We start from the raw sequence: 22,677 nt of genomic DNA, 5'->3' as shown, positions 1-22,677 counted from the left end.
CAGTCCAGGCCATTCTTTCAATCGATTTTCTTTTTCCTGAGCCAAGATGACGTTGCTAACCTGATGGCGCAGCTGTACACATTGGATCGATGACGCTCTCTCTCACTGACACCATCCAATTTTTCTTGCCAATCACGCAGAAAGAGAAATATCCTCTTCTTATCGGAAACGGGACAAAAACAGGAAACTAACGATGTTGGCCTAGTGGAACGTCGAGAAACGGATAAAGCTTTTTATTTTCTCGAACATTGATCGAAAAACATCTGGGTGGGCGTCAGTGATAATCAACTACAAGAAATAAATAAAAAAAAAAAAAAAGAAAAAACGGGAAAAAACTGCCCACATGTGGTCGACCCGCCGTCCATGGTACATATGACGCACGAGCCTATTGTAACCAAATTGATTTGTACACGAATGGATATGCGTGGGGCAATCGCATCAACGATCATCTCGAGAAAATTAGATAAGTACTACCGTGCATTCACTAACATCTCTCTTTTTTTTTTTTTTTTTTTTTGGTTTTCTTCTTCTTCCTGGAATAGTGTGGACGCCAGGGGCAAATACATGAAAGACGCCCAGCACTGGTCGGACGACAAGATGATGCTCTACGGCCGTGCCCATCTCAAAGCCAACAGCGATAAAGTGCGCCTCGTTCTGGAGCCGGTGCTCCGCGAGGACGAAGGCATCTACAAATGCCGGGTCGACTTTAAGAAATCACCGACTAGACACTACCGCATTCACCTGGCCGTCATAAGTATAAAAAGCACAGGCCCCCTGATTTATTTTTGGATGTCATTAAAATTATGATTGTTTTTTTTTTTTTGTGGGCGAAAAAAAACAAAAAAAAAACAGCGCCAGCCTCCAAGCCAGTCATTACGGATTCAAAAGGGATTGAGATGAGGAACGTCAGCGGGCTCTACGATCGCGGGACTCCGCTCACCCTCATCTGTACCGTCACGCAAGGTAAATAGTCAGGCCCCAATCACTCGCGGCCACCTCATTTAATTGGTTACTGAAACTACCCCGTGAAAATCACGATGTTTTGAGCCCTTCATTTTGGACGGTGGTTGGCGCGAATGGCTTCCGCACGACCAAGTCCAAGATGAAGTCATAACCCTTCTTCCCCAAATGGGTAAAAAAAAAAAAAAAACAATTGTTAAAGCACACGTCGGTGCAATCGACTTAGACGATGACGTAATTCTATCCCGTTGAAATATTTATTGCGGTAGTAGCGGTGAACGACCGAAAAGCCGGGCAGCTTCAAACGCAGCTCAATACATTTTCGTTTGAGCAACATAACATTTTTTTTTTTTTTTTTTTTTTGCATACCAAAATTTAACTGGACATCGACATTGATTTTTCCCAAGTACAAAACTGTGGAGAATTGGCGTAACATGAACATTACAAGTGGACGACATGTGATCGTATTGAAAAATGGTCAACAGAGAGTCAGGGAACGTTAACGTTTAACGAGCGATTCGTGCTAGCACCAAAGGTGTAAACCTAAACTTTAACGATGCAATTGGCGACAAGAGCAAAGCGATTTTTTTTTACGATTAGTATTTTGACGTCATCGGTAAATAACCAACCAATAAAAACAAAATAAAGTGGGTGTAATCAATCGATACTTAAAAAGAAAAATGATTTGATGGCAAAACGCGAGCGGAAAGCGGCGGAACAAGAACAACTAATTGGTTGTTGGGTTCGTCCAACGGTAATTTTCACACGGGTATTTATCGAAAAACCACGTCTCGATGACTGGATAACTTTTCGCTTCCGCGTGCGGATCGTTGAGCATTTTGCACAAGTTACACCAGCCGGAATCGCGCTTTAAATCGAATTCCCCCCTCCAATCAAAGAAGCGCGAATAAAGATCAAGATTCAGACTCAATTTGACTAAATATTCCGCCAGCAATTGAGGCGTTTGAAAATCGCGCGCGTTGATGTAAGAATGCGGCGGAGCCAGTAACGAATAATTGGCTCCGCCAAAAACAACCGGCACGATACCCGATTGAAAGGCTCGAAAGAACTTTTCAGAGGCATAATCAGGGCAAAATGAGTTTTCAAAACTCAGGTAGAACAGGTAATCTCGTTCGAGCATCCCCTCGCAATCCGTTTTTTCGTAATACAGCGGCTGGTTCTGAGGGTTCCTCGGTATGGGACAAGATTTGTGATTCTCCAGACACTTGCCAAACACGTCCACTTGAATGTGACGTGAAAGTTCACGCACGTAACCTTCGCGATTGATTGACGTTTGGCAATTGCTCACAAACCAAGCGGCCATTTTCGTTTTGGACGTAATGTTAAGGCCGTAGTGGTTCGTCAAATTGTTTGGCCTCATTGCAACTGAACTTTTGTTTTCAAACCGAAAGCCGTAAAACATGTTGCCAAAGAAATCAGAGTCCAGTCGATAAGTGGCCGTCCAATTAAAAAAGTTAGGCGGAATTTTTTTCCACGGAAAATAATCCCGACTGCGAAGGCCCGATTCGAAATTCAAATAGACATAGCGTTGATCGGGCCTGCGAAACGACGGTAGACTATCTAATTCATCGTGCCAAAAATGAAAAATAAGAGCGTCGCTTTCGTTCAGCAAGCGTCGATCCGTTGTCACTCGGCAATTGCTGTCCGGACAGCTTTCATTCAAATCCATTCGTATTTTACTCCAGACGTTTGCACCGTAAAAAGTCGTCCAGAATAAGATCGTCTTTGACTTATTATCGAAATTCCCGAAGTCAATCAGATCGTGTGTTTCCGAGTCCATGTCGGGGGCGATGGACGGAGACGAGTCGTCCTTGATTTTAAAAGATTTAAAATGAAAGCTCTTAAAAAAAAAAAAATATAATTCGTTTGTTTTTACTTTCACCGCTTGATTGTAAACTACGTGAAATTGGCGAGGGAAATAGTACAGCATAGAAATGCTGAAGAAAGCGACTCCTAGAAGTATAGCTACATATTTCCTGAAGTCTATCATGATGACAACCAAATCCTTTAGTCAAAACAAGAGTGTGTCAACAAAATAAACAATTTTTACTCCGCAGAATGCATGAATACCTTAGTGGCCTCGTCCTTTTGCGTAAAAGAGTCAGTTACGATCAAATGAGAGATCGTCTAGAGAAAGAGGGCGGTAAGAGTTGCTTTTAAACAGGCAGTGAAACGTTAATTGTCACAGAGACAATCAGTCGGAAACACTTGAGATCGCGGCAGCAGAAAATATCGTCTCGGTTTCTTACGAATTTGGTTAACTTCCCATTTAAGACAAAACTAAACAATAAAAAAAAAGTAAAAGAAATTCAATGAAAACGGTCAGTACAACGTCGACGATCAGATGTCCTTTTAACGATGCCTTTACCAGTAACGGGAATTCTCGTGGAGTGGCACTAATACGCACGAAATGCGTTACTCAGTTAAGAGGTAGGTTAGCGAAATTAGAAACGGCACGGCCATTCGTAAAAGATTACCATGTCAGCTTGATAGAGTACACGTAATGATCCCTAATGGCAGCTGACATTTAATCGTGAAGGCAAAAGCAATAAACACAAATCCAATATGAAAACTCTCTTTTCAGACGTCCAGAGACGTTGAAACAAAAGTGACCGGTGTGACTAACCACGTCTTGTCCAAATCACGACTATCTTTTCTTATCACGTTCCTTATCGGCTGTGTTAACGTCACACCTATCAATCAACGTGAAAATATGTGCAAGATAAAGAACTGTGTGCCCTTTAGATAATTTCGACGTGACTCATTCATTCAGAAAACAGAACGCCAAGAGAAGAATAAGGAAAAAGACATCAATTACATTTTCACGTTGCGGCAGATTTGATAGAATTTCGTAGACGCGCTATCTTTCATACGAAATAAACATCAATAAAAAACAGAAAGGGAAAGAGGGAGTCAATAATCGTTTGCTCGTCTGAATACAGGCCTAAATACATGCGCTCGACTAGTGATGAAGATTTGTTCATGTCCCACCGACGCCCCCCTCCCGTGCGCTTTCGTGCATTTCCTAAATGAAGTTAGACGAACCGATAGGTGTAGTCAAAGAAAGCAAAATGGCGGCGAAAATGGGATCACCAACTGTACAGTGCTGCAATAAACAGTAATAAAAGAAAGGAACCTTACAAAAATACATATTTTTTTTAAGAATGGGGCCTTCACTACGTTTTTTTTTCTCCGAGCGGATTGGATGACGTCCGCCGTTTCCTAGATACATACAGTCCTCCAGAGGGCCACTGTAAGTATGTGGTGTGTACGCTGGTGTGTATTTTGGCTCGTGCACTGATGCCTTTGTAATTGAGACGATAATGGATCCGTGCGGTTGGCGCAATCCCCATTTCAAACTACGGACAGATGCGGATAATAATTCCGAGGAAAACTAGCGAAATCCATTAATCTTCAAGCTAATTCAATTCCATGTTTTCATACTTTTCTAATGAATGATGTTACTTTTACTCAAATTGCACATTCCCCAGTATTTATTATCCGCATCTCTGTTATCTTTCTTCTGCAGGTCAACCTGTACCCCGCGTTATCTGGTACGAAGATGGACGGGCCGTCGAAGGCCTGCTGGAATATCTGCCCAACAAGCAAATTCGTAATGTGCTACACATCGCAGAATTGAGCCGGGCAAACCATCACGTCCGCTATTCTTGCGCCGCTTCCAACAGCCGCATCCTACCGCCGCTCGTTTCAGCCGTCACCATCCTTATGCGACGTAAGAATTTCTTTTCTATTTATACCCTCAAAACTTTGCAGCAATTCCTCTCTTTTTTTGAAATCCTGCACGCATATGTTGTACCCTATCTGGGGCATAAACGGCACCAGCGTAATCGATAAAAAAGCAAGTCAGCATCGGGCGACGACAAACGATGCAACTTTCAATCAAAATCCATTCTTTTTTTTTTTTTTCTGTGCAAGGCATTCACGTCAAAGTTGAGCCGTTTGACTGTGAAACGAAAACGAGAAAACAAAAGGGCAAGATGACGTAGAGCTACAACAACAAAGTAGAAACACACAGAGTTTGAGGCCGCGCATAGTCGAATAAAAGTTGAAGTCTCAGCACGTACCCGCAAAATTCAATTCCCAGTCTTGTTTGTTTACAAGTTGATTAGTAAACATCGTCTACCATGCCACTATGTATAAGAGTAGGCGGGGAGGGGATATCCTAACATCAAAACAAAACTTTTAAGCCAACCAAAAATTGAGTTGTCTCGTTCCGTAAGTTATTCCACACATCGCGATCTCGAAGCCGAGCGCGAGAATGAAAACCGCCGTTTCCATGAACGACGTCAAGAGAAGGAGGAAAAGCTGTCGATCACATCTGCACACGAACGCAGCACGCCGACCAACGCAAAACAGCTGAAAAAGGTTGGATATCAAGAGGCTTGTTTGTGTTAGGTACGCAATCGCTACTGGCAAGCACATCGATCGTCGAAAGAAAAAGAGATCAAGTCTACATGGAAAAAATTGCATGTTTGGTTTCGATTTGCGACATGCTGTTTCATCCGGCGACTTAGCAAAAGAGCTGAGCAACGTACAGAACAATTTGTTGGCCAACAGAGGGATCCGGTCAAGGAAAAAAACAGTGGATGAATCTCGTGATCAATTTTGCACAACGTATTCCGACTCACGAGTTCTAGTTATGTATGGACGTTATGTAATGCATTTAGGCCCAAGCTCAGTTGCGTCTCCTGCATACTATAGAAGGATCAGTAGCGAAATTTGTTTTCATTTCAAAGGTATAAGTATTTGATGCTATGACGCAAGAGGCCAATGGGTAAAACGTAATTACGGTATTGCAACATACTTGAAAGAGAAAAAGGAGAACCCCTAGTAACTAGTTAGTAGCCACTCACTTGTTATGTGACCTTTTCGAAAATAAAATCCCAATTTACCAGATAAAAATGAATTTTAAAATCAAAAACAATGTCAGATAAGAAAATAAAAAGTTGCAGTTTTAATCGACAAGTCAAAGCGTTTCGCGTTATGTAACGATCGTTTTTGAGACGGAGCGCATCATTTAGATTGTTCAACTATCAAAGTAGAAGCGTAATCCCGACAGGACACAATGAAACCACTCGAAATAATAATTGCGACGCGAATGGGGCGGATGATGTGAATCTACAGCACAAAAGGGATACGTGAATCCACCACAAGTCACGGTCTGTACTGCTGCGCTACGATGGCACGTCAATGACACCAGCAAATGAACTTCTTTCATCACCAAGTCTTCTCTCGTCTTCTCGCCTTTTTCTTTTTTAAAAGAAAACGAAACAAGACGTCTCACCAGAAAAACAGCGCATAGTGGAGGAAAGGAAAAACATCAATGCGTCCGTATGCGAGATTCCAACCGCGCCGCGGTATTTTTAAGCGTGCGTAACCAAAGGCTTAAAAAAAAAAAAAGGATTCTATTTTTTTTTTTTGCTTATCCATTCCTTCCTGCTTTGTATCCATCAAATAATTTGCCTCCCCCCAGGATCTAATGCGACCCAATCTTATTCGAGCCCCGAAGCTTCAATATGCCTATTTTTTTAAAGCCACTGTTTAGTTCGCAAACTTTCCACATTATTTTTTTTTCTAAAGCTAGAATACTGATATTCTTACAAAATAAGAACAATGGAAAACAAAACACAAACAAGTCACGTCACACCACATCAATAGGAACCGATTCAATTTCAAAGGGCTCTCTTATTGCAGCGCAATAAGTGGAGGAAAACAAATTTAGGTTTTCCAACATTCGAATATGCGAAAAACAAAAGCAGCCGATATCGATCAACAGAAATCTGTTTAAGGAAAGAATATATATATATTTTTTTAACGGTCGGTAGTTAACGGTTCCAGTTTTCTCATCTTGTGCAAGCTTCTTTTTTGGGCAAACACGAACGCAAACGACGAGAAGACTGCTGATCCCTTTTTTCCCTTCCCGTCTGTCCCGGTAATTAAATACACGCTTGAAGTGAGCCGACGATGAACCAAGTCGAGGCCGAAGTTCGTGTTCCTAGTACACCATTCGCAGCGACGCCACACGTAGTACCACCAATGGGTGGAAAGGAAAAGAAAAAAACGTTTGGGAATTGAACCGCGAAAAACCAAAAGTCTCCCCTTCGTTAGGTTCTATTTTAAAAAAAAACGGAAGTTTCTCGTCAACACCACGTCCTATATCATTGCACGCTTGACTTGTTTTACATTAAGTTCGCAGAGATGGATCGAAATGAGTATAATTCAGGAGACTCGTAGGTGAACGAGCCTATGAGTTAATCTTGAAAACATTCGTTTCGGCATGAAAAGAAAAGGAGATAATCATTTAGCCTCTTTCAAGTTTTTGGGGTGGCAAGGTAAAGTTGGGACGCATCGGACAGCAATCGTTTCCACCTTTTCACCCTCACGATAACTACGGCGCAACTACGACTTATACAAGTAAAAAATCTACAAAAAGAAAAACTTCCCGTTTGGCCCTTCTTGGCCTGGCATTCTAGAGATAGGACGGCGCGACATAGGCTTAGGACAACACATGAGAAAACGTGACGAACGCTTAACGTCTGTTTTTAGTTGCTCTCATATCACCATGGCAACGCAGAGATAGAAAGACGCAAACGTCAACTAGAAAATAAGAGAAAAGATAACCTTACCTTATGCCTCGGCGATTCAGCAGCAAGAATAGCTCCTTTGACGCGTCACGATGAGGTCAAACTGCAAAAAATAAAATAGAATATTGTCAAACTCAAGGTATGCATTTAACCAACTTATTGCGAAATTAATTGTAAAGATAGAGTTCACTTCCATTCTGCAGACTCCATCGACAAATGAGTCAGCAAGAAACGTTCAATGTGTCATTGTCGGTGACTTACTAGATCATTATTTTTTACCAACAGTGTTGGCCACTTACACACGTTCACCAACAGTGTTGGTGAAAAATAGTGGAAAAAATGCTAAACCAAAGTACGACAAAGCTAGGGTTCACAATGCAAAGAAAAGTAATGTCAAATAACAAGAAGGGCAAGCAAGGTGACTACTATACAAATGGGCCTCTAGGGTTAGTCATAGAAACCCGAAGATCAACAAAAACCCAATAAAACATTGCCAATTGTTTTATTGATTGATTCACTAACAAATGATTAATTGATTAAATTTATTTTCTAGTGCCCTTGTTGGAAGTCAAAATCGAAAAGGAGAGCAGGGCAGTGTCGGCTAATAAACCACAACAGGTCACGTGTCGAGCTGTTGGTTCCAGTCCGCCGCCGCACATCTCTTGGTGGAAAGCTGGCGCCCGTCTCCAGGCCAGTCACGAAACGGTAAGCAATCTTACGTTCATGTACATTCAAGTTCGTGCATCAATCTTTACAAATTTCAATCATAACTCCCTAAACATTCCTGCTTTAGAAATGTCCCTCCTACATTAGCACGCTTCCATTTCTGAATTCTTGACTTTTACCATTCACTTCTGTCATCTCAACAAAAACCAAAAAAAAAAAAACGTAGAAAAAAAAAAAACATTTGGGCAAAAATTTGCATTCCCGGAAGTAGGGAAAGTGATTGCAAAGATGTAACCGGAAAAGAATGCATCGACTTGAAATGGGGTGGAGGAAATGCCTGCCATTCCAAACGTTCTTATCCTAGTGAAAGCGCAACAAAGAAAAACACAGAAAAGGCCAAGAAATAGACCCATTCTATTTATTATTTTTTTTTTGCCGATTGATTTCTACAAGAGTCGATCTGCTGGGAAGATCTTCAGTTATAGTGGCTATCCCTACCCCACCCTTTTATTTGTCCTATTCTTGTAATTCGAGTACGTAGATGATGCAACGAAAAGAAATGAAAATGGTCAAAATGCAAGAGACGGTCGCCAAATATCACAAGTGGCAAGATAGTAAAAATAACCATTCCTAGAAAAGTCTAGAGTTCCGTCACCAAAAGAAAACTGTTATCTGCCAGTCACGCTCTGCCCTATGTAATGTTTTCTTTTTTTGTGTGGGGGGTCGGGACATTTTGTCCTTGTTTAATATATACAGACTTCGTCGGACGGCAACATCAGCTACAGCAGTTTGACATTTGTGGCCATTGCAGAAGATGGTGGCCAGTACTTGACCTGCCGTGCTGAGAATCACGAACTACCCGCTTCGGTCATGGAGGACACTCTGAAACTCGACGTTCAATGTAAATGCCCTACGAGACAATTCAAACAATTCCTTCTTTTTCAGTCCCCCCCCCCCATACCCTCATTTTTTTTCTTTTCTTCAACGGCTTCCATTTTTTTGCTGTTCTCATTTACATGAAACATCAAACCCAAGACGTTCCAGTCGTCCATTTGGAGCTGGGCAGCAAACTGCAAATGGCCGCCATCAAAGAAGGCGACGATGTCTACATGGAGTGCAATATCCGGGCACACCCTTGGGTCACCAAAGTAACATGGAAGCACAACGTAAGTATAGTGGATACCAACCACTTGGCCATTTCTATTATACACTTATCAACCCACAAGAAAATTCAACCAGCATAGACAGCGAACCAAACCCCCAAAACGGAATAAACGGCACGGACGCCAAATTGAAAGGTCACGAGCCACCGAGCACAAGCTCGCGCAGACATCAAAATGCAAAACGCATAAATAGCTGGTAGATACGGAGTTTTGACGAAAAGCTAATGAACAAGTTTTGCTGCAGCAGCAAGCGGATTAAAACAAGAAAAACAACACGATCGTCGGGCACTAGCCAAAGTCTCGGCTGCTACAATGAAATATGAAATCGATGCGATAGCTACTAAACATTAATTGCCGTATCTATCGGGACGTGTAGTCGGATGAAAACTACAGACTCGTCAATTAATGAAACTTGTCACGCGGTATCATACACAGGGTCGGGCCGTGCAGCAGAACAGCAGCGCCGGGATCATCATGAGCAACCAGAGTCTAGTGCTGCAGCGGATCGATCGCCAGACAGCCGGCATCTACACTTGCCTGGCCACTAACGTCGAGGGACAGGGCGAGAGCAATGCTTTGGCATTGCCTGTCAAATGTAAGTCCCTATTTTTTTTTATCCCTTTAATCTTACGCTTCCCCCCAAAAAAGTGATAGATCGAGCACAAAAAAAGTTTATTCTAGGATGTATACATTAAAGTACTTCCTAGAATAAACTGTAATGTCAACACTCGAGGCTCAACAAGAAATTCGTACGAGTACGGTTTTACTCGTTTAAAAATCAATTTCAATTTCTTTTTGTCTCCCATCAAGGGGAAAAAAGTCAACACTCACGCAACTGTACGTACGTACGTACGTGACGTAAGTAATGCACAGATAGTTTTGTTTGTCGTCAAACAAGGAGAAAGAAGATAAAACAAACGAGCAACATCGAAGTTTTTTCTTTATCTAAATTCATATAAAACAGGCCCGTTTTTCAACAAAAGAACGCGACAAAAAGTGCGCATAAAAAAGTCAGCTGTCCGCACAACTACGCAACGCACATTGGCACCATAAAAATCGTTATGTTGCTTTGCTGACTTATGCGATCCATTAGCAACGAAGCAGAGTGAGAAAAATAAAAAATGGAATAAAAATGGTGTAGGTCTCGACGACGTGACAAGCAAAGAAGTGCGAGCATTAGACAATCCCGAATTCGTGGAGGGCAGTACGTTCTGTGGTAAACCGATCCTATTAGAAAAGTGTGGTGACGGCTTTATTTTTACAGTGCAGTTCGAGGAACAAAGAAAAGTTAACTTTTCAGTAGGTATTGCCAGCATTAAAAATTTAATTGCTCTCCATCCTATCGTTGATAATACAATGGCTAAAATCATTCATACAAGCTCCATTAGCGAGTTGGTGAAACGGCTGAAGGATCTAATGTTAGCCAACGGTACGCGAACTCCGATATTAACTTCAGTTTGTAAAAAATACGAAACCTCTTGTTTTTCACCATCGACTAACATTCAAACGGAATCTAAAACTTTCCCACACGGCACAGCATTCGGCAATCATGCATTCAAAGCAATGCAAGTTATTTCGAGACCCTAGCTGGACAGCCAAGCCAGTCGTAGTATAGAAAACCAACAGTTTGGAGCAAATAATGTCGAAATGAAAAAAAAAGCAACATATTAAAAAGCAGAATCAAGAAATAAAAATAAAGTTGCGGGACAAGTGCTCAGTGCACTGGGGACGAGTTTCAGGAATCTCGGTACTCGTTTATCCATTCAGATGGACCTTCCTTTCTTTGTGACGGACTATGTGACGCGTGGCGGAAAGAGAAAAAAAAAAAAAAATACGAACTCAAAATTGTATGTGAATGCGCAATCTAGGCTGAGTATGTAACACACACGTCTTCCCCGCACTACTTGCCCACGTCCTACCAAGCGTTAGACGATGATTACGTCCCGATTACACACCGTAAGAGAACTGCGCTAGATCACAAGATTGAATTGTCAATTTTGCCATTCAACGACATCAACGTGGGAAGAAAAAAATGGCAAAATTGAAATCGCGATTGAAAATGGCCTTTCTTTTTTAGGTTAGAAAATGTTAATCGCGAACATCATAGTCAAACTTGCACGATTTCCTAAACAAAATTTCACGGCAAACAATAGAAATGAATTCCGTCTCTCGTCGTTTTGTCCTAGCGCGAAAGAGAATCCCAAGATGGGGGAAGTTTTTTTTTTTTTGTTATTTTCATTGATCCGATTCTCAAAAGGAAAAGAATAAAGGGAGAAGAGACAACGCGATGATTCAATAAAGTCGGCTGCAAACAAAGAGAGAAGCAGCTCGTCTACTGTATGCGTGAATAACACGTACACGCTGGGCGGAATAACCAAAAGATATAGCCGGGTATACTACTTCGTTTTTCCTTTTTGGATGGTCAATCTCATTTTCGTTTAACTACTAGAAAAATACAAAAAAGAAAAGAAAAAATGGAACCTCAAAGGGTCACGTGGAACAACAGTAATAGCATACTAGAGATGGCGCAGATGTCGGACAGTTGCAAAAATAAAAAAAAGTCTTTTGATAGAACATTTTCCCCGCCTTGTATACACGTACAGACGCCGCTCCATTACAAGCAGGCCATGTCAGCAGAAGGTGAACACTAGTGTCAATGACGTGGGCTATTTCTTAGACGTCTCCACCTCTTTTTTTCCCACCCACAAAAAAAAAAAAGAAAAGAAAAGGGCGATGATAAAAGACGTACACTCAAAGCGTAGACGCGTGCATGTAATAGCTCCCTGAACATTCTCTTGGATTGACTTCTCAGCCTCGTTCTTTCCTTCTCATCCTTTCGCCCGGAAGATCCATTATATGATGAGAACTTGGCATCCATTTTTACATCCCTTCTACATCATTCCGCCAGGAAGCCTTGCTTACATATATATGAGGAGGGTCAGCCATCTGTCGAAAAACATCTATAAATAATCGTACCTCCGTTTTTTGTTTTTGTTTACCATGTACAATAAAAACAGTTCGGCCGCATTGCCAACCGGGTCAACAAACGGCTTACGGAGCTTCTCGCAACGAAGTGGTAACAGTGCGCTGCGCCGTGGACGCCCACCCAGCCACTGATCTAAGCTTTCGCTGGATGTTCAACTCGACGGTGGCCGTGACAGAAGTAGCCAACAACACCATTTCATCTTCCGGATGGCAGAGTAATGTCACACATCGAATATACCAAAACGAACAGCAGGATTATGGGACTCTTCTTTGCTGGGCACGCAACGCTGTCGGCGAACAACGTGAGCCTTGCGTTTTCAACATCCAACCAGCAGGTTTGTTTTGTTTTCTACTTCTCGGTTACATTCGATTGATATCGATCTACGCTCCCTCCATCCTACGCCGCTACGATTGAGATTTTTTTATCGGTTTTTGTTGGAAATCTATAGGCGAGCCTTCAGCGCCATACAATTGCACCGTTAACAACATCACATCAAATGGCTTGTCAATCAACTGTCTAGCAGGATACGATGGCGGTTTAACTCAATTTTTCAACTTGCAAGTGCTTCAAGCAAAGGCACACAACAGAGTTGTGTTCAACGCTACTGGCGTACAATCTGGCGATTTCAACGTCTTTCCATTAGAGCCGGCCACGTCGTACGAGTTGCACATTTGGGCAGAAAACGCTAAAGGTCGAAGTTCGTCCGTCGTCCTCATGGCCGAAACGTAAGTCATCAACCAGGATTTAAAAACAAGAAAGAAAGAAAAAATCAAGATTCTTTTTTTTTAAACAAGGAGTGTCAGTCAAGCTGTGGAACGTCGCGCTGGATTGGTTGGACCAACGACCCAAGCCGTTGTGTTCCACATGACACCGATACTGGGCGCTCTGATCGGTATTGTTGCTACGCTCATTATCGTCGCTGTCGCTATTGTCTTTATCGTGAGGACTAGAGAAAGGGACGAAGGAACGCCGAACGGCTCGGCTAACAAACTTTCAGTCAATACAGCACAAAGCAAAAGCACAAGTCAATTGAATGCAGAGTCCGGTAGCATCACTGCTAGCAGCAGCAGTCAGTTAACCAATAACAAAAGAGATTCGGTTGGAAACGCTTTACTTCAACAGAAACACGACGACGAACATAACCCTGACGTCGTTCCCAACAAAAATGGTAAAACAGAAAATCAAATTCAAATGATATTTAAAACCAAATGTTTCTCATTACGGGCGTATTAGATTCAAATACGAGAAACGTCGGAGTTAGTACAATAAGCATGGCCGGACAGATCAATCTTCATTATTCGACTGCGTCCGGAGAGCAGAGTAGCAATAATCAAAGTTACACTTCATCCGCCTATACCCCATCTCATCTAGGATACGTCGCTTCGGTAAACATTTTCATTCTCATTGAAAGCCCTTGTTCGCTAATAAAAAATTCAATACGTGAGTAATTAAAACATTTTTCCCCACGCGCCGATAGACTGAGCATGACGTCATGCTGAGCCACGTGACCGTTCCTATGATGTCGATGATGCGGAGCGACGGCTTCGCTTCGGCCACCTCGTCTCTTACTAGGACTGGACAACTCCCACACCTGCCACCCTCACATGCATCCAAACATCAATTCGACAATTACCCAACGACTACAGTGGCCGGAACGTATACGGTGGGTAGTCATGCGAGTGGAAAAGGTGTCATCGTTTCTCCTGGCCGACATCATTCCCATCGTCATCATATGCACCACCACCATCATCCCCTTGCGACAGTGTCCGTTATCGAAGAGGAGTTGAGCACAGTTTCAACTCCACTCATGTCCAGCACTGGCAGCATTTCGCCGCGAGCCGTCAATCCGCGGGAAAGTGCCGTCTAATCGCAGACAACAATTTCTTTTTTCAAAAGCAAAAGCAAAATGAAAAGAAAAAAAAACTCATCCATTTAACTCAAAAAATAATAATCCGAGATGTACATAAGCGCGATGGATTTAATAATGCCATTATTTTATAATTATGTAGTAGTACGTCCCGTCATTAGCGATTCTAAATGATGAAAGGAGTTTGGGATATATCTGGAATCAAAAGGCAACCTCTCATACGTTAGAACACACTCCATCATCCCGAGAGGGAGGAGGGAAGATCATTCGTTATATGGAGCGAAAATCTACTCGCCTGATTGGCATATCACACACACACACACACACACACACACATACATTCACATACGCCTGAATCAGAGATTTTCAAAATAAAAAAAAATCAATACATTCACGCAGAGAAGTACGGAGGGTGGTGCTAATTGATCTTATCGTTTGTCCGCTTCTTCACATTTTACAAATAAAAACGAACCATTTGGTCTTCGCGTTTGAATGGAAATTTTACCAAATACAACTATCAAAAAGAACACTTTCCTTTTCTCGAAAACCCTTGGTGAACTTTGCCAGATGGCAACTGCTGCCACTAATGTATAATAGACAACTGAGAAGTTTCCTACCTTGAGGGTTCATCTCCAATTGAAACTTTTAATGGAGAACAAGTTTCTCGATGGGCAAACGGCAGATCGTCCTCCCCGTAAAATCAATTCCTGTAACAAATATCATTCGATGGTCAGTTCAATCAAGTTTGGATCGATCACATAAGTGCTAATCAAACATTAAAGGCGTATTTATATATTAAGGTGGGCTCAAAAAGCAAGGACGGTATTTATCTCTAGACGATCGGTTTGGTCACGTATGGCCAATAAAACAATCAAAAAGGGAAAATCAGGGTAGATCTGACGTCAACACAGACAGTTTGTTTCAACATAGAACAAATAATAGAAGAGTAACGGCCGTGGAAACAAAGGACGTGCTGGCTAGAATGTGTATAACGATTCATGTTCTCTCAACATGGCCAGGAATTGAGAGATTCCACTTGAGTGCTGTCCGACACAGCCGTCCATAGTTACCAGGAGAGTATGTATTTCATTTGATGGAGGATGACGCCATGACATACCCCTTCTTTCCTCTTCTTTTCAATCTACGTAGAATCGTATAACTGGATTACACAGGGAAACACTCGACAATAGTCGAAAGTAAACAAAGTGGAATTGTTGACGTAGCTAGCCGGATACAAAAGAGGACACGCAATCTGTGATCAAAAACAGAGGAGCCACACAATACTGCCTAGGACTTTACTTGTTAACAAAATGAAGAAACAATAGAGGGCGTACGAATTGAGACAAAGGAAATGGCGGGAACTTGGGACATACCGCGATTTGGAAATACATTACAGGCTTCTTTTCTTGCTTTTCCTCACTTTCTATCATCTCCACTTAAGCTGATTACTTTTGCAACACAATTTTGTCACTGAATCCCAAGTTTAATATTTACACAGAAGCTTAATAATCAGTCAGTGATGAGCTGACTTAAATCAAGACAAGGCCAATTCTTCCTTTAAGGGAAAAAAGGTCCATCAAACGAGTTAAAGTTACTCAAATCATGTAAAACTTATGCAATGGGTGTTAAGCAAGAATTATCTGCAGAGCAAATAGTTAAAGTAAAATTTAAAAAAATGGCGCGTCAAGAATGGCGATCTAAGGGGCAAACACAAAGGATGATGAAATGAATAAAGCAACGCGCCAAAACATCGTCAGACAAGAAAATCTTGGAATGGAAATAGACAATTGTTGATTGCACTGACATGACAATGGACGCAAAATCAATGATGCAGTCCTGAAGAGATGAAAATAGTAAAAAATAGTATTTACCTAGGTCAGAAGATGATTTTTGGGGTGATTGATTCGATGGAACGGCGAGCTTCAAAATCTCAAACACATTTTTCACACGGCCAAAAAAATGTTAAAGTTTCGCCACAAGAAGAAACACTAATGGCCGCCGTGAAGGAAAAAAGTCATACACAAAAATTAAAATTCAGATCAATTCTTACAACAATAAATTGTCACAAACAACTAAAGGGTTTTACTCTGATTTCAGAGCACGTTGAGAACTGGAGACACGTGTGCACCCTACTGAGCGGCACATAGGACATCTGGTGGCTATATTAAATTCAATAGGGAAATATGGGATATAACTAACTGAAAGGAAAAAAGGGTTGCCGAATTTAAATACTAAGGAATAAAACAACAGAAAATTTCATCGAATAGAAATGGAATTTTCAAATATATTTTTTTTCAATAAATAAAGAAGCTTAAAAAACCAAATTCCCAACGTTGCTCGCTTTCTGAAGCAAGATGGTTGATTTTGACGATGGCTGATCCAGAAAACTGGTAAGCCAACAGCAATGAGATCTAGCCACTACGGTAAAAAGGAATTTTCTTTTCAATGATAGTGGCTGGGACTTCGAAATAGTCGAAGAATCGAAACAGCTTGAAATGGTTAGCTGTAATATATTGAGATGTTCATTAGGTAAATATTAGGCATACTGTAAAATCTATTTGAAATACATAGTTCTAATCAGCTTTGTGCTGTCGTTAATCACAGACGTAGTTACCTGGGAATTGAAATTTATTTTTGACTCACTAAAACGTGAGTCAAGAATGCACATTGTTGCTCAGTCATGGAAAAAGTTGGTAACCATCTTTTTTTCTTCTAAAAGTTTCATCAAATATAGCATGTTATTTGGAAATATCTTCATAAACTTCTAGGTTGTAGAAAATGGAATGCTAACAAGTTGACTGGGTGGAAATCTACTTGACAGGGCTTAAACTGTCCAATATCCCGAGACTGGAAAACCATAGGAAGAAAATTTTGCAAAAGGGGAAACTCTAGGTAAAATTTTAAATATAAAACCATTCCAAATATTAATTCAACAAATAATTACAAAATATTTCGTACTAGAATGTATTGAAAAAGTTCTACATGACAGTTTAGAAATTTCTAACAACAGCAATGTGCACCTGTGGATAAAACCAAGTAAACAAGCATAAGAAAACTTATCCTTCAAAAATCAACCAATCTATGAACTCATTCTGATGACAAAGCTAACTTTGGATAATAATCAGAATGAAAAAATAAACAGTGGGTTAGTAAATGCTTTGCTATAGTGAAATAACGAGCTGTTATTTAATGTGACTGTTTTCCTTTGCTTTGTCTTTAAAAGTTAAAATCTATTACTTGCACATGAGTTGAAAATGCATTGTTTAGTATGTTTCAAACACGATAATCTAAGCTGTGATTCAAAAGATGTTTTAACGTCTTGTCGTGGATGTATATCGGAAATCATCCACATTGAAAAATAGACACAGACAGAATATAATACTAGATAATACCAAACCTTTCTAGCCTTTTCCAAACTCAAGGCCTTTGATTTCATGCCCTCACACACCATACCCAATGTCTTCATGGAAAGCCCCATCTATCAGTTCCATTCTCACAGTTGAAGTCACTCCTACGTAGAACTTGTCTTCAATCTGATCTACAGTCCAGCCATGGATTAAAATGTAGATGAATTTCACTTCCTGTAATAGCAAACAAGTTTACCAATTGTTTGCTGAACAACTGCATGACTCCAGCCATTAAATCCAAACACTTCATTTGCCAAAGCTATCAACCTCCATCCCTCAATATATGCAAGCTTTTGACCACCAGGACCGTGCCTTTGACTAACCATTTCAGGTGCAAGATCTCTGCCAGTTTGTTGCATTAGATAACACAATAAGGTATCTACGATAGAATAAGGTATAATTACTACCTGCGAAGAGTAAACTGTAAAACTTGATGCTCTTCGACATCATATTCAATCTAAGTTATTGAAAATCGTTAGCAATCAATATGGTATAATAAACCTCAAAAAAGACCTACGCTGCCAAATTTTACAGCCCACTGCACTGTTGAAAATCTAAAAATGTTAGTCACTTCCAGGAAACACCCGGTAACAAGAAACCACGTGAAGAAAAGGCGAATGTTTTACACAAAGAATCAATTGAATTTTTAAACCCCTTTCCCCTGTACAACTCCCGCACACTAAAAAATGAAGCCCTTGCATACTAGGAAAATACTAAAACAGGCCAACTAGTCAATCCAATGGATGGATATCATCCGCAATCTCCAATGCGTCCTGCAGTTCGCAAAGGAGTAAATCCAGGGAATTGACCACATCCGTACTCCCCAACGAAGCCGGTAGCTCGTGGACAGTACAATCCAAAGGGTGGGTCACATCCGTCACCTTCAATGCGTCCTGCAGCTCGCAAAGAAGTAAATCCAATGGATGACTTTCATCCGCAATTTCCAATGCATCCTGCAGCTTGCAAAGGGGTAAATCCAAAGATTGAACCACATCCTCACTCTCCAACGAGCTGCCACTCATACACTTCATCATAACGTAAAATTCACAAAATACTATCAATTTTCTTAAAATCTCGATTTCTTGATGCTGGGGCCTATCATGGCTCAACGGACAGGCGACAGCCTGGAAACTTGACATTGGATCTGTCAGAGCCCTTCTCAAGTTCCCCTTTCCAAGCGGCCACATGGTAGTCTGCAGAACCCGGTTCACCTGCCCTGGTGTGCCGCTTGAATCCCTGTCAGGTACTCCCCTCCAAGTGGCCACTTGGTAATTTGCAGAACCTGGCTCAGCTGCCTGTGGCCAAGGAACCAGGGTGAACTCCTTTAACGGTGTTTTCACACTTAGATGCCTGCCATGTATTTGTAATGGTAATATATGGGAAGAGACAGCATAATAATTTTCTCACATTTATTATGCATATTGTTATTTGTCTCCTACAGGTATCGAACCCCGTAGTTTTGGCGTACTATGCCAACGCTCAACCATGAGCCTCAGCCTCAGCCATGAGTCATGTGACTTAGTTGAGGTGGGCATGTGTTGGCCTGTAGGACCTGGCTCAGCTGCACTGGGAAACCACTTTCAGCAGAGCTGACGAAGTTCACCTCAAGGTAGTAATCACGGTCTGTGCATCGATTCCCAACCAGATACCCCTCTCCGTATGGTCACGTGGTGGTCGTTTTACGAACAGGCAATATAATAATTCTTCCATTTACATAACATTTTACTGTCCCACTGATTCTTGTACCTTATGGGAATCGAATCCTCTACTTTCTACATACAATGCCGATACTTAACCTTTGAGCCATGCTTCATATAACTTCATTCATATAACAAGTTCTACATTTTCTTTAATTTAAAAACCACAGCACTACATTTCTATTTAATATCCTTGTATAAATAAAAAGGTATGCATCTTAAAAATATTTATGGTAACTTCAGCAAATGATTACTACCTCATGTCGTGATACACGAGTTTAACCTTGATAAACGTACATGCTGTTTCGTCGGCAGTTATTAAACCACACGGGCTGATTATGATGGTAAAATACGTGAATGTGCTTCAACTTTAAAGCTTTTACTTCTCTCCATCACGCCTTTACCTTTTTGCATGCAGGACCACATATTTTCAACAAGAAATACTGCAAAAGAAATTCCAATGCCCACCAACAGGAACAGAAATGCCCCAGATAGGTTTGCCAAAGTTAACCTTGGCTTGGCCACTCCTTTTTCAAGATTACCTTCACATTTTGGTACCTTCAAAAATCGTTTTTCCCAATAGTTCTGAAGTCCCAGCGCAGCCATAGTTTGAAATCTGAAAAAAAGTAGTTTGACATTAACATCTTCTCAGATATGATAAGCTGGTTAGATTGTACCTACCCTTGGTCAATTTGAGCAAGATATATGCTATTCTTTTGAACCGCCATCGAATCAAGCGAGGTTACAACTTCTTGTTTCATCAAAGTTATGTCACATTTTCCCGATGTTTTAAATGCGAGGTTTAAAACATATTCAAGAAACGATTTTTGCTTTAGAAATTCAAAATCATCGGTGAATATTGGTTAATAAACAGCGTCGTAATAATACAATATTTACATCAACCATGGCGAACCGTCCGATTAATGCGTGCTTAAGGAATATCTCGGGCTCCAAAAAATCTTTAGGTAACCGATTTTCTGGGTTGTTTCGCAAAGAATCACCGAGAGCTTTGTAAGTTCCAGATGTTGCTTCCTGGACAAACGAAGCTGCGTGTTACTTTGTTACCTATAAAGTGCCTCAGAGTTAGGTAACAAGTATACCAAAATAATTGATTCAAAGACAGAGTTTTTCAAGAGAGTGAGCTTCAAATCGACGCTGGTTGCTAGGTCATCCAGTGATTCAATGAGCGGACGTAGTTTTGGTATGGTAATAAAAGAAGTCAAGCATCCACTGTAGAGGTAGATGAATACAACGGCGGTGAGACACCAAGTTGCGGCTAGCAGACGTGTTGCATGCCCCAACGGGCCAACACTCGGCATTGTACGTCCGGCTAAGTCGACGTAGCTTTTTAGTTTTCAGTTAAAATAAGAACATGAGTAAAAATAAGATCTTTTACCTTGAGAACTGATTATTCCAAAATAATACATAAAATTCTCCCAAAACTGTAGATTTGAAATTCCACCATCGTAATATTCCGGCATGTACTTATGTATCAGCTTCATGAAAGTAAATGTGACTAATGTTGCAGAAAACATCGAGATCATTATCAAGGCCCATACCTTTGTAGGAAAACAAGAATACTCATGAAAATGTAACGTAATTAACGTGATTAGATAGTAACATTACTCCGGGCTGAAAGGGTTTAACTATAGCTGCCATAAAGCCATCTTCTTTGGGAGCAGGAATTATGGCACTCATCGGATCTTTACTGAACGACGTGGTAAAATCAATTACTTTTGAACGAGCATAAGTTGTTGTCAACTGCGTTGCGATTAAGTCAATTTCCTATATGACGATCACAATAAATATGTGATAATGCTGAATAAACCTTTAAAAAATGTGTAAAGTCTTACTTTTCTGACAGCCATTCCTACCATACCGTTCCAGCTTTCATTTACAAATGCTCCAAAATAACCATCAGATGATTCTACGTAATGAAATCTGTAAAAAGATTAAATACTAACTATCAGTTCCCCTTGACTTTCTGATTAATGTCTGGGATAAATTAAGCACGATTTACGTGAAATGATATCTTTGTGCCAACCAAAGCATCATTTCATTGACGATGCCGTCAGCGCTGTCAATAGTACCGTTCTCATCGTGATGAACATACATGTATGGATTGAGCTAAAAGAGAATAGTTAAATAAATTTTTTTGAAATTCAAGTCGAATAGCGAATACTTTACATCAGCTGTTGCAACTATTAAGTGTTTCCCATATAAATGATCGACTTTTTCGAAATGAATTTCTGCCAAGACTTGCGCCATCGTGTAAAAAAGGGCCCAGGCGGCAAACATCTTGTGATCCTTCGGACTTCAGAGTCACCGGCGAACAGACAATGCGCTGCAAACCGAGCATTTATACCGAAATGTGAACCACTGGAATGTTTTCGGTATGCAACCTTAATAAACTCCAACTAACTGCGTCTTTTCGACCCGACTGCAATATAGGGCGAGTAGGTAATAATGTTCTGACGATGGGAAAATAAAACCTTCAATAATAAATGAAACAACGATATAATAGGCAGCAGAAAAATGGCTATTGCCCGAATGTTGCACGCACAGCATTCGGAATATTACCAACAAAAAAAAAGCTATTACTATCTGAGTATCATGTAATTATAGTCCTACAGTTACCTTGGAAACTATCAGCAAAAATGCGATTCCAGCGAATGCTGTATTCAAGAGGATAGAGAGCGTTCTCGTCCGATGGGTAGGGCGTTCCAGCTACCTGATTTTTTATTAATTGTCTACTACTTATTATAAAATTTTTACAAAATAATAACTTTGATCATGACTTGTTGTACTCCATTCAGCTAGTTTGATATGATTCTGTGATATTTTATGATTTACTGACTCCTTCGAACAAATGGTTGATTGCCATGGCATTGCCTCATGTAGTGACATTCCATCATAGTATCTATGTAAAAACAGATAATTTTTTTTTACAATACTAAGAGTTTGTTCAAGTTTTATTTGCAAATATATTCCTTTATCTGGAAAGGTTTTTCTATGCCACTCCTTAGCGTACTCTACCATATTTTGGCAAAGTTCTAAAAGGCATTACATCTACTTCAGTATCTTGTGGATTCAGTTACCGATGGATTTCTATTAGATGTAGTTGGTGAAAAATTTTTAAACCTTGAATTGAACATATTACCTCTGGCATGTAAAAGACTCATATTTTTGAAAATTTTTTGTCTTGACATTAACATATTACCAAACAAAATTTATTCTTGCTTGTATTCTTTCATATCCAGCTGATCTAAAATTAATAGAAAAGTGAATATTACATAATTTAGAAC

General features: G+C 40.6%; 3 protein-coding genes and 1 long non-coding RNA gene across 7 annotated transcripts in view; 1 reads left to right on the top strand and 3 right to left on the bottom strand.

The window, feature by feature from the left end:
- Positions 1-14,791, top strand: part of LOC130701286 (hemicentin-1-like) — a 36,072-nt gene extending 21,281 nt beyond the window's left edge. For both annotated transcript variants that reach the window (XM_057523246.1, XM_057523245.2), the window contains exons 3-14: positions 543-754; positions 853-963; positions 4,511-4,714; positions 8,140-8,291; positions 9,009-9,153; positions 9,288-9,418; positions 9,851-10,010; positions 12,433-12,735; positions 12,850-13,126; positions 13,196-13,569; positions 13,635-13,786; positions 13,879-14,791. In XM_057523246.1, the coding sequence (XP_057379229.1) occupies positions 543-754; positions 853-963; positions 4,511-4,714; positions 8,140-8,291; positions 9,009-9,153; positions 9,288-9,418; positions 9,851-10,010; positions 12,433-12,735; positions 12,850-13,126; positions 13,196-13,569; positions 13,635-13,786; positions 13,879-14,268 (2,611 nt within the window). In that variant the 3' untranslated portion in view covers positions 14,269-14,791. The remainder of the gene's footprint in view (positions 1-542; positions 755-852; positions 964-4,510; positions 4,715-8,139; positions 8,292-9,008; positions 9,154-9,287; positions 9,419-9,850; positions 10,011-12,432; positions 12,736-12,849; positions 13,127-13,195; positions 13,570-13,634; positions 13,787-13,878) is intronic.
- Positions 1,193-3,561, bottom strand: LOC130701311 (alpha-(1,3)-fucosyltransferase C-like). The gene is made up of 4 exons (XM_057523283.2): positions 3,350-3,561; positions 3,052-3,261; positions 2,858-2,986; positions 1,193-2,791 (listed from the first exon to the last, which is right to left on the bottom strand). The coding sequence occupies exons 3-4, from the start codon at positions 2,969-2,971 to the stop codon at positions 1,688-1,690; spliced, it is 1,218 nt and encodes a 405-aa protein (XP_057379266.1). The 5' UTR covers positions 2,972-2,986; positions 3,052-3,261; positions 3,350-3,561; the 3' UTR covers positions 1,193-1,687.
- LOC132088394 (uncharacterized) lies at positions 11,837-16,255 on the bottom strand. Its single transcript, XR_009421941.1, has 3 exons — positions 16,140-16,255; positions 14,886-14,975; positions 11,837-11,860 (listed from the first exon to the last, which is right to left on the bottom strand). It is a non-coding gene; the product is annotated as an uncharacterized LOC132088394 (long non-coding RNA).
- A 3,335-nt stretch (positions 16,256-19,590) lies between these two features.
- Positions 19,591-22,638, bottom strand: LOC130701299 (glutamate receptor ionotropic, kainate 4-like). 3 transcript variants are annotated; one of them, XM_059497252.1, is made up of 12 exons: positions 22,533-22,638; positions 22,010-22,453; positions 21,775-21,864; positions 21,560-21,716; positions 21,393-21,499; positions 21,226-21,313; positions 20,999-21,157; positions 20,769-20,931; positions 20,473-20,702; positions 20,270-20,404; positions 20,054-20,202; positions 19,591-19,988 (listed from the first exon to the last, which is right to left on the bottom strand). In XM_059497252.1, exons 4-12 carry the CDS (start codon positions 21,668-21,670, stop codon positions 19,709-19,711), a joined length of 1,422 nt encoding a protein of 473 aa, XP_059353235.1. In that variant the 5' UTR covers positions 21,671-21,716; positions 21,775-21,864; positions 22,010-22,453; positions 22,533-22,638; the 3' UTR covers positions 19,591-19,708. The 3 variants fall into 3 exon arrangements, with proteins under 3 accessions (XP_059353235.1, XP_059353236.1, XP_059353237.1); XM_059497253.1 differs by lacking the exon at positions 22,533-22,638 and having other exon boundaries at positions 22,010-22,103; positions 22,159-22,175; XM_059497254.1 differs by lacking the exons at positions 21,560-21,716; positions 21,775-21,864; positions 22,010-22,453; positions 22,533-22,638 and having other exon boundaries at positions 19,592-19,988; positions 21,226-21,331; positions 21,393-21,493.
- Positions 22,639-22,677: the final 39 nt, after the last annotated feature.

The sequence above is a fragment of the Daphnia carinata genome, chromosome 10 (assembly GCF_022539665.2).
Source record: "Daphnia carinata strain CSIRO-1 chromosome 10, CSIRO_AGI_Dcar_HiC_V3, whole genome shotgun sequence".
NCBI classification, from domain to species: Eukaryota; Metazoa; Arthropoda; class Branchiopoda; order Diplostraca; family Daphniidae; genus Daphnia; species Daphnia carinata.
This window is presented reverse-complemented; position numbering and strand designations above follow the sequence as displayed.